The following is a 15,170-nucleotide window of genomic DNA, read 5'->3' as shown; positions in this document are numbered from 1 at the left end:
TTAGCAAAGCTCCCTAGGAGGCCGCTGGAAATGCCTAAAACGCTGAGGGACTCTGGCAGGGTGGAGAGAAGAGACAGGGTTTGAAGAGGACAGCATTCCCCCTCTAGAGGGAGGAGCTGAGGATTCACTGAAAACCGGCCAGAGCTGCCAGGAGGAAAAGGCCAGGGAAGGAAAAGAATTTCAATTAGTCCTGGGAACCTCTGCTCCCCCAACAACCGAATCATGATAGACAGCCTGGCAACAACAACCCTCCTAAGATCCAAAGGAGATTGAAAACTGTTCTGCAATCAGAGTACTAAAGAAAAAGTCTCCCCACACTTCCCAAAGTGAGTTCCCAATAAAGACAAGAGCTCACCTGCCCCTACTATCATCTCCCTTCCCAGCCAAGATCCTCTCTACCTATCACCCCAGGTCTCAAGAGGAGGGCGGTTCCAGGCCTCACGTGACATTGCGGCCACGTGACCCAGGCCCCGCGGGAGCCGAGCGGCGAGTTCCAGTTCCGCGAGTCGGAGGGGGGCTGGGCACGCCCTGCCCAGAGCCCGCCGCGACCATGCTGTCCCGCTTGCTGAAAGAACACCAGGCCAAGCAGAATGAACGCAAAGAGCTGCAGGGTAAGCCGAGTATCCAGCCCGCCTTTTTCTCTCCCTCCGCGGCCTAGCCTCAGCCCGGAGCCTGGATCTCAAGTAACGGCCCAGATCCGGGGAAGGGAGCGGGCTTGGAGGAGAGGAAATTACAGGAGCTTTGGTTGGGGGGGGGAGTTCCGTTCCCCTGCCAATGGCTCTGGTCCCTTTAGCAGCAGTAGCGTCCCCTGGGCAACGTCCCCCGCGCTGTGGCCGCAGTATCCTAGCCCCGCCCCCTGTTCACGGAACGCTGTGCCGATTGGTCTAGGGGGCCGCTCGTCCTGGAAGTGGGAAGGAAACCTCCTGAAGAGAGGAGGGTGTTGAGGACCCGACAGGACTGGGATTCTTGGAGGCCTGAAACTGCCGAAATGGGGATGGGGCCCTTGTGTCCTGAATCCATGCTGGGAACCCCAGAGTTACCAACCTTTAGGCCAAACCAGTGGGGAAAATGTGCCTGAGAGTCTGGAGTCCTGGTCGCTGCCAAGGACTCGTTAGCGTCCCTGGGCGAATCGCTTCCCTTCTCAGGCTACCAGTTTCCTCACCTCGAAAATGAAAGGGCTTGCTTTATGTTTTGCAAGGCCCTGTCAGCTCTGGCACTCTGGAATGACTCGAGGTGTTCCCATAGCTAGCAGAATAGTAATGAATGGGTGGGGAACCTCAAGCATCACTCCTCAAGAAAACAAGTCTCCTGTCTAATCCCTTTTCCCCTTCCACCCAGAGAAGAGAAGGCGAGAGGCCATCACTGCAGCGACCTGCCTGACAGAAGCTTTGGTCGATCACCTCAATGTGGGGTATGAACCTCTTCCCATCAACAGGAACACCCCTCCACCCAAGTTTAGGCACTGGCCTAGCCTTCAGCCTGCTCCTGAGGGGATGAGCTGTTCCTCTCATTCCCCTACCCTCCCCCACCCAGCTTAACTTTTATGGAGAGAGTCTTGAGTCACCTCTGACCCCTAACATTGGGCAGGGGGGAGCAGCTGTGGTCGGTGGAGAAGCAGCCAGATTTCCCCTTCCCAACAATAACCTCCCTGGTGCTCACGACTTGATGCCATCTGGCCACGTCCCTTCACCCCTCCAAGTCCAGCTGTCACTTCCAGCGGGAGGGAGAGCACCATCCTTCCCCACAGCTTCCCACCCTCTCCTGCACCTCCCACCCTCTGGCAAGTCTGGAGAGCAACTGGCAGGAAAGAGATGACACAGCTGGTAAGGGTGAAGGCAGAACCTATGCCAGGAGCCACCACAGAGCCAGGCTGACACTCCCCCATCCTTCCAGGTCTCCAGAGACCGCCCCTTGCTCCCATCCTAAGTAAGGATGCCAGTAATGACCAGATACATGGGAAGGAGTAGAGAACATTGCCTCTTGACCCCAAGTGACCCAGAAAAGTGCAGAGATGATGATTTGATAGCCAGGCCATCTGTTGGGAGAAAGGAGGCAGTGTGATACCTTCTACCCAGGGCAAGTGGAATAGCTTGGTTGTGAATTCAGAGGCTGAGTCACCCAAGTGAGCCAGGCAGGAACTGTCATCTTCATTGCTCATCTCAGGAAGATTAGGGGAAGAGAAGGCTGTGGTTGGGACCTCTGATCCCCCCTCCAGTTCTCCCCCTCCACTCAGTGTGAATGAGAGAAAGCAGGAGGTCAATGGGAGAAATGGGGATTTCAGGAGCTCCCAGGGGAAACTTGAAGCATTGGGAGCCCCCTGTGATTCCTGTTTCAGCTCCTATAACACCCTGCACTGTGACCCAGCTGTCTCCCAAAGAGAAGGGACAGGGTCGACGCCTTCCCTCCCTCCCACATTTGCGCCTCCTGGGCTCTGCTGTGAGGTTGGCCTAGGCTTCTCCCACTTCTCTTTGCTTGGGGCCACCCTATGTCCAGCTTAGAGGGCAGCTAAGCCAAAGCCAGATTAGAAAGCCTTTTGTGTTGCTGCCCACAGCTCCTCTCATTCCCGGGAAAGGAAAACAAAGGCTCAGTCTATCTCAGCCCCTGTCAGGTGTCCTTCCCACTCTCTGGAACAACCCCCCCCACCAACCCCCTTGCTCCCCTCCAGCCCCCACAGATTCCAGTGGGTGGGGGCACCGGATGTGGAGTCTACCAGCTGACCTAGAGCTTTGGGGTGGAGGATGAAAGATTCCTCAACCAATTAGGGAGAACAATTGCTGCACAATTATTGCGGGGGTGGGGGTGAGGAGGCAGAGGACTGGGGATACCAACCCCTTGGCAGTAATGGAACTGCAGCGAACCTTGATTGAGGAGAAAAGAAAGACTATTGCCTAGAGCAGAAGGAAGAGAGAGTGCGTGTGTGTTCGTTCATCTGTGTGGGCGAAAGGAGGACTGGGAGAGAGACAGAGCCAGGAAGCAGCCCTTGGGATGTCTTCTCTTGACCCTGAGTTCCTGGGGAGGGGGTTGCTCTCCCATCCCACCCCGGATTCAGGGAGGGGCCCAATTTCCCTTCCCAACTTCTTGCACCGATCCCTGGCCTCCCAATCATTGCCAGATGTGTCCCTGCTGCTGGATTTTCCCAGCCTCCCCACAGCCCCTTTCCCCTCCCAGCTTCTTCCCCAGTGGTACCTCGTCCACCCCCGCCGACCAAGTGTACCCTCCCTTCTCTCCCCCAGCTTTGGGAGCTCCTTTCGGGGCAGGAAATGGTCTGTATCTAGTTGACTCTCCTGGGAATCCTGGGAGTGGAAGGAAGGGAGCGGGCTCACTTGCGTGCACTCGTAGTCACTTGCCTTACATCCAGGAATGGCTGAAATCCCAAGGTTTTCTCCAGCGTGACTCCTGAGCAGCCAACTGCTGCAGCCCTGGGATGTTAGTTCTGGAGACCACTCCCCACCAGCTGGGTGAGATGGCCTCCCTCCTCCTCCAACCTCTAGTGTGGCCCAGGCCTACATGAACCAGAGGAAGCTTGACCATGAGGTGAAGACCCTGCAGGTCCAGGCAGCCCAGTTTGCCAAGCAGACAGGCCAGTGGATCGGGATGGTGGAGAACTTCAACCAGGCACTCAAGGTAAGCCACACTGCCGGCCTTACCAGCCTCATCCTATGACCCCATTGACTCATCCTATGAACCCCTCATCCTATGAACCCCTCAGGGGCTCCCCTCTAGGCTGGGGTTAAGAATGAAGTGGGGGCAGTCCCAGAAAGCCCAGAATTCTGTGGCCTCAGTGCCACGGAAGTTAGAGGAAGAGGTAAAAGCAGCTGGAGGGTCCAAGCAAAGCCCTTTCTAGGGGATGGATGGAGTGTGCCCCCATCCAGCCCCTGGAGCCACACCCCACCCACCCTTACTCTTGGGCTCCCGCCCCCTCCCTTCCAGGAAATTGGGGATGTGGAGAACTGGGCTCGGAGCATCGAGCTGGACATGCGCACCATTGCCACCGCGCTGGAGTACGTCTACAAAGGGCAGCTGCAGTCGGCCCCCTCCTAGCCTGCGTGCTCTCCCTGCCCCTACTCCTCCCACCTGCCCCAGGTGGGCAGGAGGGAGGCTGACAGCCCATGAATAAAACACAAGCCTCCATTTCTCCGTGTTTGTCTGTAGGAACTACTAGCTTAGTGTGGGGGGGCGGGGATGGAAGATTCAAAGGCTCTTCCTCTTAAGAGACACTACCAAAATTTGGGGTGTCTTTTTGGGTAGGGACTGGAACTAGCTTCCTGTTACAGTCTCAACTCTCTTCTCCTCCTCGGGCCTGGTACCTGTTGCAGGTACCTTCCGGAAAAGCTGAAGGTGGGAGTTCCTCCCCACTCCCCAGAGGAAGGCAGTGGGCCCCAACCCAGGACTTCCGTTTCCGGCAGAGGAGAAACGAGACAGGGAGCAGGCCTGGTCCAGCTCTGGCTCTCTGCCTCTCCTCGTGTTCACGGCCTCTCCCAGCCTGGTGCTAAGCAGTGTCATGAGTCTGGACCAGGTGGGAGATTAACTCTTGGGTGTGGGAGCACTTCAGGGCAGGGAGGGGGAGGAATGATAGGTCCAAGGTTACTGACAGAGGGGGGCAGCTGCCATCCTGGACAGATACCCTCATCTTAAGAATCCGTGACAGAGAGAGCCAGGAAGCCCCACTAGAAAAGACCAAGCGAAGGGGGGAGCCGGGCGCTCCGGGCCGGTGCCAAGCCCTGGCTTCAACCCGCAGGCCCAGCTTCCCTGGCTCCTCCTCCCCCACCACCCCCCCGCCAGCCCCACATGCACTTAATACTTCTGGCACCCAGTCCACCCGCCACGGACTTTGGCCTTAGCTGTAGCTAGTGTGGGAGCCTGGGAAGACCTGGACCACAAGTTTCTCAAGCAAAACAAAAGGAGCAGCTTCAGGTGCTATAGTACCTGCCAACAGCTTTCCCCTGAGGTAAGCAGGGTGCTGGGGGGAGGGGAGGGGCAGTGGCTCTGAGAAGACTAGTGATATTGATAACTTAAAGCCTAAAGCTTGGCCTGTGTCCCCTCACACTTTATCCCCTTTGATCCTCCACAGCTCCCTGGTGGGCATGCTGGGCGTTAGCCCTACTTGGTAGATGAGAAAAGAAGTTCAGAGACACAAGGCAGGGCTCAGCCTCACACAATAAGTTTGGAGCCACCAGGACTAGAATGCAGGGGTCCCTTATGTGTTTCCAAAAACAGGGCTTAGCTGGTTTAGTGGGAGCTAAGAGGCGACAACAAACAAGATCCCTCTGCCCCCATGCAGCTGGTCTGCGCAGGACCCAGCTCATGACCTTTCAGTTAAGTTACCCACAGATACAGGGTCTGCCCAGATCTTCACTTTACTTAGATGAACCATAGTTTGTCGGCAGGTTATCTGCCAAGCAGGTGATTTGTCAATTTGCTCAAACCAGAGACTTCCAGCTAGGCAAGGATCTGAGGGGTGAGGGCTGGCGGGCCAGCGTCAGCTAGACACGTCCCCTGGCCCAGCCTCGGCTGCCACCTGCAGGTCACCTGGGCTCCAGCCATGTGGCTGCCTCTGCTGCTGGGTGTCTTGCTCTGGGCAGCACTGTGGTTGCTCAGGGACCGGCAGTGCCTGCCGGCCAGCGATGCTTTTATCTTCATCACCGGCTGTGACTCGGGCTTTGGGCGGCTCCTTGCTCTGAGGCTGGACCAGAGAGGCTTCCGAGTCCTGGCCAGCTGCCTGACACCCTCGGGGGCGGAGGACCTCCAGCGGGTCGCCTCCTCCCGCCTCCACACCACCCTGCTGGATGTCACAGATCCCCAGAGCATCCGGCAGGCAGCCAAGTGGGTGGAAACGCATGTTGGGAAAACAGGTGAGTGTGGCGGGGGCCATGAGGATAGGCATGTGAGGTGTGCACACACAGGGGGCTGTGGGAAACCAGAGAGACTGGGCGGGGGGGGGGGGGGGGGGGAGAGTAACAGGGCTCAGATCCTCCCGGGAAGGAGAGGGGCCATGGGAATGCCTCCCCTACCCCACGCCTCTCATCCCCGCACAGGGCTGTTTGGTCTGGTGAATAATGCTGGTGTGGCTGGCATCATTGGGCCCACCCCATGGCAGACGCGGGAGGACTTCCAGCGGGTGCTGAATGTGAACACGCTGGGTCCCATCGGGGTCACCCTTGCCCTGCTGCCCCTGCTGCTGCAGGCCCAGGGCCGAGTGATCAACATCACCAGTGTCCTTGGCCGCCTGGCAGCCAATGGAGGGGGCTACTGCGTCTCCAAGTTTGGCCTGGAGGCCTTCTCTGACAGCCTGAGGTGAGGGGGGCAGGGACTCCACTCCCAACTCAGGGGGAGCGTGCTCAACCAACAAATTAGCAGCTGCCCACCACATGGCATGGTGGAGTTTAGGGCTTAAGAGACAGTTTAGGGCTCGACTTCCAAGGTTCAGATCCCAGCTTTCACTCGTGAGCTTGGTGAACTTAGTCAGTTACTGTTTTTTTCCGAGTTTGTTCCTCCTGTTAAATCACGATGAGGTCTGCCTCATGGGTGAGTAAAATGAGGGTATATGTGAGGCTCCAGCAGAGCCTGGTACATAGAAAATGCCCCCAAAATCCCACTCTTAATGTTATTGTTACTAATGATAACCATTACTTAGCATGAGTACCTTTACATAACACTTTCTCATTCAATTCTCCCTAAAATCCTGTAAGGATAGGTGTTAACACCCTTAGGGGATGGGCTTCCCTGGTGGCTCACACAGTAAAGAATCTGCCTGCAATGCAGGAGACCCAGCTTCAATCCCTGGGTTGGGAAGACCCCTTTTGGAGAAGGGAATGTCTATCCACTCCAGTATTCCTGCCTGGAGAATTCCATGGACAGAGAAACCTGGTGGGCCAGTCTGTGGGGTCACAGAGTCAGACACGACTAAGGGACTCATGCACACCACACAAACATACCCACAGTCACCCAAGCCCACACACTGCGGGGGGCACTGGCACGCCTACCTGCACGGCTGATCCTCATGTCCTCCGGCCCCTACTTAGACAGTAACATTCAAAGCCCCATGAGAGCACAAAGGAGACTCGACAACCGCAGTAACAGGGCCTGAATTTGGAACAGACCTCTGATTCCCTCAAGCTGAGCCCACCTTCTCAAGGAAGCCTTCCTCTGTCACCATCACTGAGCAAATAGCATCAATATCCACTTTTGTACCTATGCCTCAGTCGTTTCATTTTCGTTTAATCAGCATCATGGAAATATACTTTCAACTTGGACTTGGGTAGTCTGTTCTGGGTACTCCCACGTTCCCCCAGCAAACACCAGTCTAATTTTTCCCCAGCAGAGATCCAGCACTTTGGACCCCGTGTTTTGGAATCTAGGGAACATGATTCTTCCAGTTCAGGAATTGGCAGATTGTGCTTCCAGGGCCAGATCTCTAGGCAGCTGCCTACAAGCTAATAATGGCGTTTGCGTTTTTAAATAGTTACACTATAATCAGTTATATAAGTACCTACATAATAGTTAGATCTGCAATACTGAAAATATTTACTATCCGGCCCTTTAAGAAGGCTGGTCCCTGCTCTAGGTGCTAGAAGAGCATACAAAAAGAAGAAAAACTCAAATAAACCTCCTTGGGACTTCCCTGGTGGTCCAGTGGTTAAGACTCTATGCTTTGACTGCAGGGCGCCTGGGTTTGAACCCTGGTCGGGGAACTAGTATCCTGCATGACACAACATGGCCAAAAAACAAAAACAAATGACGCTCCACCTTCCCTCTGACCCGCTTGCCCCTCATCCCGTGGCAGTGGGGATGTCTCTTCCTGTCAGAAATCCTGTCTCAGCATCCCTACAATGTCCCTGAAGGTCCTCTCCCTATACAGACAAGGACCCAGAAACCTCTCTCTGCCCTCACTCCAGGCGAGACATGGCTCCTTTTGGGGTACGGGTCTCTATCGTGGAACCTGGCTTCTTCCGAACCCCTGTGACAAACCTGGAAACTCTGGAGGACACCCTGCAGGCCTGCTGGGCACGGCTGCCTCCAGCCACACAGGCCCTCTATGGGGAGGCCTTCCTCACCAAATGTGAGTAGCTGGGCCCGCGAAGGGGCGCGTGAAGGGAAACAAGGGTGCCGGAAGGCCAGGCCTGCATCAGCCTGCTGGGAGGAAACATGCAGGACAGTCAGGGAGGGGATGAGGGAGAACGGGGTGCCATAGGAGAACACCCCAGCCATAGGCAACCTGCCCACACCCTAAACTGGGGAGGGGACTGAGAACCCCAGGCGACACGGCCTGAGGGGTTGGAGCAGGACAGGGGACACTGACCACAACCGTCCACTGGGCTGCAGACCTGAGAGTGCAGCAACGCATCATGAACATGATCTGTGACCCGGACCTGGCCAAGGTGAGCAGGTGCCTGGAGCACGCCCTAACTGCCCGCCACCCCAGAACCCGCTACAGCCCAGGCTGGGATGCCAAGCTGCTCTGGTTGCCAGCCTCCTACTTGCCAGCCAGCCTGGTGGATGCTGTGCTCACCTGGGTCCTTCCCAAGCCTGCCCAGACGGTCTACTAAATCCAGCCCTCCAGCAAAAGATGGTTGTTCAAGGCAAGGACTCTGATTTATTCTGTCCCCCCACCCTGGTACTGCCTGGTGCCTGGCATAAAACAGTCACTCAATAAATGTGTATTATTCAAAACAAAAAACACTGTGGGTGGGCAGAAATGAAGGTGCACAGTGGGGGTTCAGTTCACTCAGTCGTGTCCGACTCTCAGTGACCCCATGAATCACAGCACGCCAGGCCTCCCTGTCCATCACCAACTCCCAGAGTCCACCCAAACCCACGTCCATCGAGTCGGTGATGCCATCCAACCATCTCATCCTCTGTCATCCCCTTCTCCTCCTGCCCTCAAGCTTTCCCAGCATCAGGGTCTTTTCAAATGAGTCAGCTCTTCGCATCCAGTGGCCAAAGTATTGGAGTTTCAGCTTTAGCCTCAGTCCTTCCAGTGAACACCCAGGACTGATCTGCTTTAGGATGGACTGGTTGGATCTCCTTGCAGTCCAAGGGACTCTCAAGAGTCTTCTCCAACACCACAGTTCAAAAGCATCAATTCTTCAGCGCTCAGCTTTCTTTGTAGTCCAACTCTCACATCCATACATGACCACTGGAAAAACCATAGCCTTGACTAGATGGACCTTTGCTGGCAAAGTAATGTCTCTGTTTTTTAATATGCTGTCTAGTTTGGTCATAACTTTCCTTCCAAAGAGTAAACGTCTTTTAATTTCATGGCTTCACAGTGGGAGACTGACCCCATTTAACTCCTAACCTAGGCTGGGGCTTCCCTGGTGGCTCGGTGGTAAAGGATACACCTGCCAATGCAGGAGAGGCAGGAGACATGGGTTCAAGAACCACCACCACCTAACCTGACATCCTCCAGGGTCTCTGGCGTGTTTAGTACCTGCAAAACATCTAGTACCCACAAGGGGGCGCAAGGGGACAGTCTTGTGTGTTTGAAGTTGCACCTAGAGTCGTGGCCACCAGAGGGTACTGTTGGATGTCTCCTTTCTGCGTGAAATAAGGTTGAAGTCGAGTGTTACAAGAGTGGGAATAGTGTGGGAGAGGTGGTGAAGAGGAGTCAAAGCCAAGCTGGGTGGTTTCCATGGAAAAACGGGCACCCACCTCTTAAATTCTTCTATTATCTAAAGTAAGTCAAGAAGGACATAAACTGGCTGCACAGGTATAAAAGTGACTGGTCACCACCCTGAAAGAAGCTAGGCCCCCTTGAGGATTAGTGAAGCAGGGAGTACTTCCCTGGTGGCTCAGACAGTAAAGCGTCCGTCTACAATGCGGGAGACCTGGGTTCGATCCCTGGGTCCGGAAGATCCGCTGGAGAAGGAAATGGCAATCCACTCCAGTACCACTGCCTGGAAAATTCCATGGACAGAGGAGCCTGGTAGGCTACAGTCCATGGGGTCACAAAGAGTCGGACACGACTGAGCGACTTCACTTTCAGAGGTGGACAGAAGGCTGGGGAGAAGATGTTGAAAGTGGATATAGGCTGGCCTCTCCCAGGTAGGGCCTTTGTAGAGAATCCCACTGACTTGGGAGACCGTTTCATGAACCCTTCAGCACTGAGCCTGGCAGCACAGGAAGGGCAGTGGGCCTCAACCTCCTCTGGATCCCCACATCCACTGCCAGACCAAAGAAAGCCTTGATTAAAATCCTCCTTTCGCCCCACCCTTTCCCAGAGGTGCCTTTCCCAGGCCAGCCTTTCCCAGAGGTGCAAATAGAAGAGGGTCCCAGAGGATGGGAACATGGATAAAGAGGGAGAAGGGTTAAAGTATCACTTTTTAAGACAAACTGAGACTCTTTCTCTTTGGGGTCTGAAAAAATAATCTGTTTAATTGAAAAACCTGGAGTATATTACCCCACTCCCCTGGATGAGGGGGCTGAAGAGACAGACCCCCTACATCACCTCATAGCCACTTCGGATGCTCTTCACAAGGCAGCATGCTAAGACAATACCCAGGATCTAGAAGAACAGAGAGAGATGGGGGTGAAGAGGAGTCAGGGAGGTAAGATAGAGACCCACCCAAGAGACCCAAGAGACAACCAGGGCTCCCCTCCACAGACCAGCCCCCTGCTCAGCACCCTCCCACTGCTCCTAGTTCCCAGATGCCCAAGGGTGCCTCTCACCTCCACAAAGGCAATGCCCAGGGCTGCCGCAGCCACCACCAGCACATTCTTCCTCAGCCAGGCCGCAATCTTCTCCACACAGCCCTGCCGGGTGGCAGGCACACAAAACAAGACCCCGTCAGAAATTTCCCACACCCCCCTGCCTGCCCACCTGGCTCCCCCACCCTCTGTCCCTTTCATCCCATCCCCAGCATTACCAGATCCCCTCCCGATCCCTGATGCCCAGTTTCCCAGAGCCCCAACCTTCTTCACCTCCACCCCTGGTCCCTCTCACCTCCTGAAACATTTCCCAGCTTCCCCAAGTCCCCTACTATCTCAGCCCCCTTCCTACCTCAGTATGGATGTCCTTCACGACAAAATGAACCCCACAGTTATTAGTGATGTTGACGCAGCAGGAGTCAGGGACTCGACTGGCCATGGTCGGGATCTTCTCCCAGTCTGTGTAGTTAGCCGCCCCGCAGCACTTAAACTGGGGGAGAGTGGAGATATGGGGGGAAAGGCTGTTAAGTGACCCTCCGTCTTCAACATGGAGGTAAGAATCTCCTTCTCTTACTACACCTGCTCCCAGCAACCCCACTCACATCTTTCTGCATCTTGTCCAGGATCGATGCCGTCTCGTTGGCTTTTGGATAATTCTTCATCTGCTGCCGGAAGTCCTTATTAAATTCTGATCTCACCTGGGAATAGGGAGGAGCACCGTGGAGGTCAGGACTCAGGGCACCTGGGTCCCAGAGCAGCCAGGCCTCTGAGGCAAGGACTTCCCCTTATTCCCTGCTTACCTTGTCTCTAAACACATAGCCAGCAATGGCTGCAGCCACTTCAACTAGCATGATAAGGGACAAGAAGATGGCAAACTGCAGGTGCAAAGGACAGGAGTCAGGTTTGGAGTCTGGGTGGGAAGGCCCTGCCAGTCTCAGGAACATTCAAGGCTTCCCTCAGCCACCCACCCTCCAAACCCTGCCCAGAGAAATGCCCTTTCGGCAGCCCCAGGCACCCATGCTGGCCCACACCCACTCACCGTGATCATAAGACAGTAGTTCTCCTTGCAGGCTCCACAGCAGCCCACAAAGGCCACCAGGAAGAGGAAGGCCCCCACTGCGATAATGACCACAGGCAACAGGAAACTAGGGGTGGCCCCACGGGTCATAGTCTGATTCAGGACAAGCTGGGTCGCTACGCCCACAGCAATCAGTCCCACTGCACAGGCCTGTGAGGAGCAGAGCAGGTCAGGACTCAGAAGACCCACCACCCACCAGCCCCCCACGGTGGAAGGCGGTGGGTGACCCAGGACACAGACTAAGCCCACTCTAGACAGACTGATTCTCACACCTCCAGGAAACTTTTGACAGTGGGAGAGGAGGCTGACCCATCCTTGCCCCACCGTGAGGGCTAGGCAAACTGTTTAAGGCTCTCTGGGAGAAAGCCATCAGGAGAAACCACACCTTCCTTCAAGCAACTTCTCACAAAATGCAAAAAAAAGAGAAGTTTCCAGTAAGCCCTAATCCCAGGACACACATGCCTCACAGAGCAGTGCTTCCTTTGAGCCTCTTCCTATGGGCCTCCAGGGCTCCCAGAATTGCCCTCTCACTATCCTCATCAACGACCACATCCTCACCAGCTGTGAGAAGGGCTCCTCAGGCCTCCTGGGCCTGGGAGAAGGAAGGGGTTAAAGGGGTCAGAGTAGCCGGTCCCTCCCTGGACAAACAGTAGCCTCTCAAGCCAGGAGCCCAGGACTGGAGCAAGAGATGGGCAGAGCCCTTACCCACCCCGAGCGGCCCGGGGTGGGGGGGGTGGGGGGGGTGATGAGGGAATGAAGAGGGATGAAGGGGTGGCGGGAGAGAAAGAACAGAGAAGCGGGGAGAAGGGCACACTCGAGGCGAGGCGTGGGGCGGCGATAGCATCAGAACTGGCAGTTGGCTGGTTGCCCCACTGCTCCATATCACAGGAGGCTGGGTCACCAGACAGGAAGGGCCCGGAAGGCTTACGGAGGAGACCGGCCATTGTCGGCCCAAACCAGCCTCAGAGGTTCCCGAAAGCTGGAGGAGGGGACGGCCGCGCTGGCTTCGGCTGTAGCCCGGGCTTTTTCCTCCCACATCTGGCCTCCAGCTGCCTTCACTGTTGGCCGCTCAGCCCTCATCCCTTCGGAGCCAGGTCGCCCTGCACCCTGCCAGCGCGCCCCCGCCGGCCCCGCTCCCCACTCACGCAGAAGGCCAGCAGGAGAACGTAGAGCAGGAACTTGACACATTTCATTCCTCCTTCCACAGCCATGGCTGCCTGGCCTGGGACAGAGGGGCGCGCAGGGGGATCAGAACCGGTCGAGGCGGGATCTCGCTTTCCGAGCTCCCCGCCGGCCCTCGAAACCTCCCCTGCGCCGCCCCCATTCCCGGCCCCTCCCACCCGGAAACCCGCGGTCAGATCCACGTCTTCCAGCCCCCTCTTCCACCCGCAGGAGAAGGGTGGGGGCGCCCGCAGCCCAGCCCGGACCCCGCCCCGCCGCCTCCCGGGGGCCCGGGACCCACCCGAGGGCGCCGGCAGCGGCCAGGACCGAACGCCCACCCTCGACCCTCCAGCCCCCAGGTGTTAAACACCCCTCTCCACTCAACCAGTCACGGAAAACTCTCCTCAGCCCCAGCCCGACCCCCGGGTCCTTTTCCCTGGGTTCTGATCACCGAAGAACAGAAATACGGCGGGCGCCGCCGCACCCCAGCCCGTCCCGGGCCTCCGAAACTTCACCAAGTTGCAAAGTTGGGAGCGGCGGGGAGCGCGGCGGATCTGCGGAGGCCTGGGGCGAGCCCCCGAGCTGGGGACGACCGGTGACCCCCTCCCCACTCCCCGCCGCAGCCTCGCGGACCCCGCGGCCTCACCTGAGCTCCCGGAGGCTGTGTGCTGCTCTCCCGCCGCCGCTCAGGGGCTCTCTAGCTGCGCCCCCCGGCTCCGGCCCCGCCCGGCGCGCGGCCCCGCCCCGGCTCCAGCCACAGCCCCCTCCCCCGCCGAGTGGCCTCCAGCCTCCCTCATGTGACGCGGGAACAGCTGCGGCCTGAGTCACTGGGCTCACATGGGGAAGGCCAAGCCCCCCTCCCGGTCGAGGCCACGTGGCCCCCGCCCGGAAGACAGCGCCCACCCCCACCAAGCGAGGGCACCCAGGGCAGGACCTCGGGGTGCCTGAGGCCCTTCTGGCGCCCCCAGAAAGGGGCCACCTCGGGGTAGGAGAGCGGGACCCGGCGCCGCCTGGATCTCTCTGGCTCAGGGAAAGGGAGGAGACATGTGAAAGCCAAAGGAAGGAGAAGCCGCCCGGAGTTACTCTCTGAGCGCCAGGTCGGGCTGCAGAGCTGAGGCGAGATGACCAGATGGTCTTCAGAAGGGCTCCTCATCCTCCACCCAGAGCCCACCCTCCTCCTCTCGCTCCAACTCCTTTACAGCCCCCGACCCCTACCCCGGAGTCAACAGAGGAAGCTGCTGGCTCTCTGGGATGTGGTGGGGCCAGAATAAACTTTAAGGCAGGTTCCAGCCTCACAGCCTCCAGCGTTCTGGAGTGGGTGTTCCTGTCCCCCTCCTCCGTTTTCTGGGGCTCCAGAGTAATGAGCCGAGAAGTGGAAGAAGCCCTTCCCAGCACCATGTCACCCAGCCAATCAGAACACGTCAGAGTCAGGCTCCTCCCTCTGTGGGAGGGTGGCCGAGGTGGCCTCCCACCCCTCCGGGATCTCCCTGTTGCGATGGAGGTTTGGGGGCGACCCTCACGCGGGCATGGCATATATACCCTGGATTGCCCCATCCCATTCTGTTGGACAGCCCAGAGGGTAAGGCCAAGAGAGGGCTGAAAGGTGAGGGGGTGGTCTCAAGCTGCCTCCCTCCCTGTTAGCCATGGTGGTCTCCAGGAGCTATGTGAACAGTTCAAGAACATAACCAACCACTACAACCTTCCCGCCCCGCCTGGGCCCCCGTCCCTTAGATTCTTCTCATCCAGCCTGAAGAACCATTTCCTGAGCTTCAGTATATGTCAAGGAAGGAAAGAAACTAAGAGCAAAAGGAAGGCAATCTGGGCTGGGCTGAGAACCCGCTTCCAGGATCACAATCTTCCAGTAAGACACACCAAGGCCCTTCTGGACCTTGCATGCCTGCGTGTATGCTAAGTTGCTTCAGTCCTGTCCAACCCTGTGCAGCCCCATAGACTGCAGCCCACTAGGCTCCTCTGTCCATGGCACTCTCCAAGCAAGAACACTGGAGTGGATCGGCATGTCCTTCTGCACTTCTGGACTTTGCTTCCCACTTACCACGGCAGGTGGGCTGTGCAGGAGGAGCCAAGATGCTGAAGAAAGGAGTATTCATCTGTTATCTGCCAGCCACGTGCTGGGCACAGGGCCAGTGCGGCAAGAGAACTGGTGGCCCCGCCCTGTGCCAGCAGGCAGAGGCAAGCCCACACTGAACAGAGGCAGAAACCCCTGGTGACAGCTGGACAAGCTCAGAGGGAGGGACAGGTGGCGCCTCTGCCCGAGAAAAAACAG

General features: G+C 57.2%; 3 protein-coding genes across 7 annotated transcripts; 2 read left to right on the top strand and 1 right to left on the bottom strand.

Annotated features, from left to right (window-relative positions):
- Positions 1-416: 416 nt before the first annotated feature.
- On the top strand, positions 417-4,131 carry BLOC1S1 (biogenesis of lysosomal organelles complex 1 subunit 1). Its single transcript, XM_069585072.1, has 4 exons — positions 417-611; positions 1,339-1,411; positions 3,492-3,624; positions 3,931-4,131. The coding sequence occupies exons 1-4, from the start codon at positions 551-553 to the stop codon at positions 4,039-4,041; spliced, it is 378 nt and encodes a 125-aa protein (XP_069441173.1). The 5' UTR covers positions 417-550; the 3' UTR covers positions 4,042-4,131.
- A 111-nt stretch (positions 4,132-4,242) lies between these two features.
- Positions 4,243-8,677, top strand: RDH5 (retinol dehydrogenase 5). Of its 4 annotated transcripts, none has more exons than XM_069585068.1 (6): positions 4,243-4,516; positions 4,739-4,948; positions 5,506-5,852; positions 6,036-6,294; positions 7,896-8,059; positions 8,323-8,677. In XM_069585068.1, the coding sequence occupies exons 3-6, from the start codon at positions 5,543-5,545 to the stop codon at positions 8,544-8,546; spliced, it is 957 nt and encodes a 318-aa protein (XP_069441169.1). In that variant the 5' UTR covers positions 4,243-4,516; positions 4,739-4,948; positions 5,506-5,542; the 3' UTR covers positions 8,547-8,677. The 4 variants fall into 4 exon arrangements, with proteins under 4 accessions (XP_069441169.1, XP_069441167.1, XP_069441168.1 ...); XM_069585066.1 differs by having other exon boundaries at positions 4,317-4,516; positions 5,525-5,852; XM_069585067.1 differs by having other exon boundaries at positions 4,317-4,516; positions 5,430-5,852.
- Positions 8,678-10,347: 1,670 nt separating this feature from the next.
- CD63 (CD63 molecule) lies at positions 10,348-14,301 on the bottom strand. 2 transcript variants are annotated; one of them, XM_069585071.1, is made up of 8 exons: positions 14,102-14,301; positions 12,871-12,947; positions 11,687-11,875; positions 11,448-11,522; positions 11,250-11,345; positions 11,000-11,137; positions 10,669-10,752; positions 10,348-10,504 (listed from the first exon to the last, which is right to left on the bottom strand). In XM_069585071.1, exons 2-8 carry the CDS (start codon positions 12,934-12,936, stop codon positions 10,439-10,441), a joined length of 714 nt encoding a protein of 237 aa, XP_069441172.1. In that variant the 5' UTR covers positions 12,937-12,947; positions 14,102-14,301; the 3' UTR covers positions 10,348-10,438. The 2 variants fall into 2 exon arrangements, with proteins under 2 accessions (XP_069441172.1, XP_069441171.1); XM_069585070.1 differs by having other exon boundaries at positions 13,533-14,299.
- Positions 14,302-15,170: the final 869 nt, after the last annotated feature.

Source organism: Ovis canadensis, chromosome 3 (genome assembly GCF_042477335.2).
Source record: "Ovis canadensis isolate MfBH-ARS-UI-01 breed Bighorn chromosome 3, ARS-UI_OviCan_v2, whole genome shotgun sequence".
NCBI classification, from domain to species: Eukaryota; Metazoa; Chordata; class Mammalia; order Artiodactyla; family Bovidae; genus Ovis; species Ovis canadensis.
Note: the sequence above shows the minus strand (reverse complement) of the source record. Positions and strands in the feature narration are given on the sequence as shown.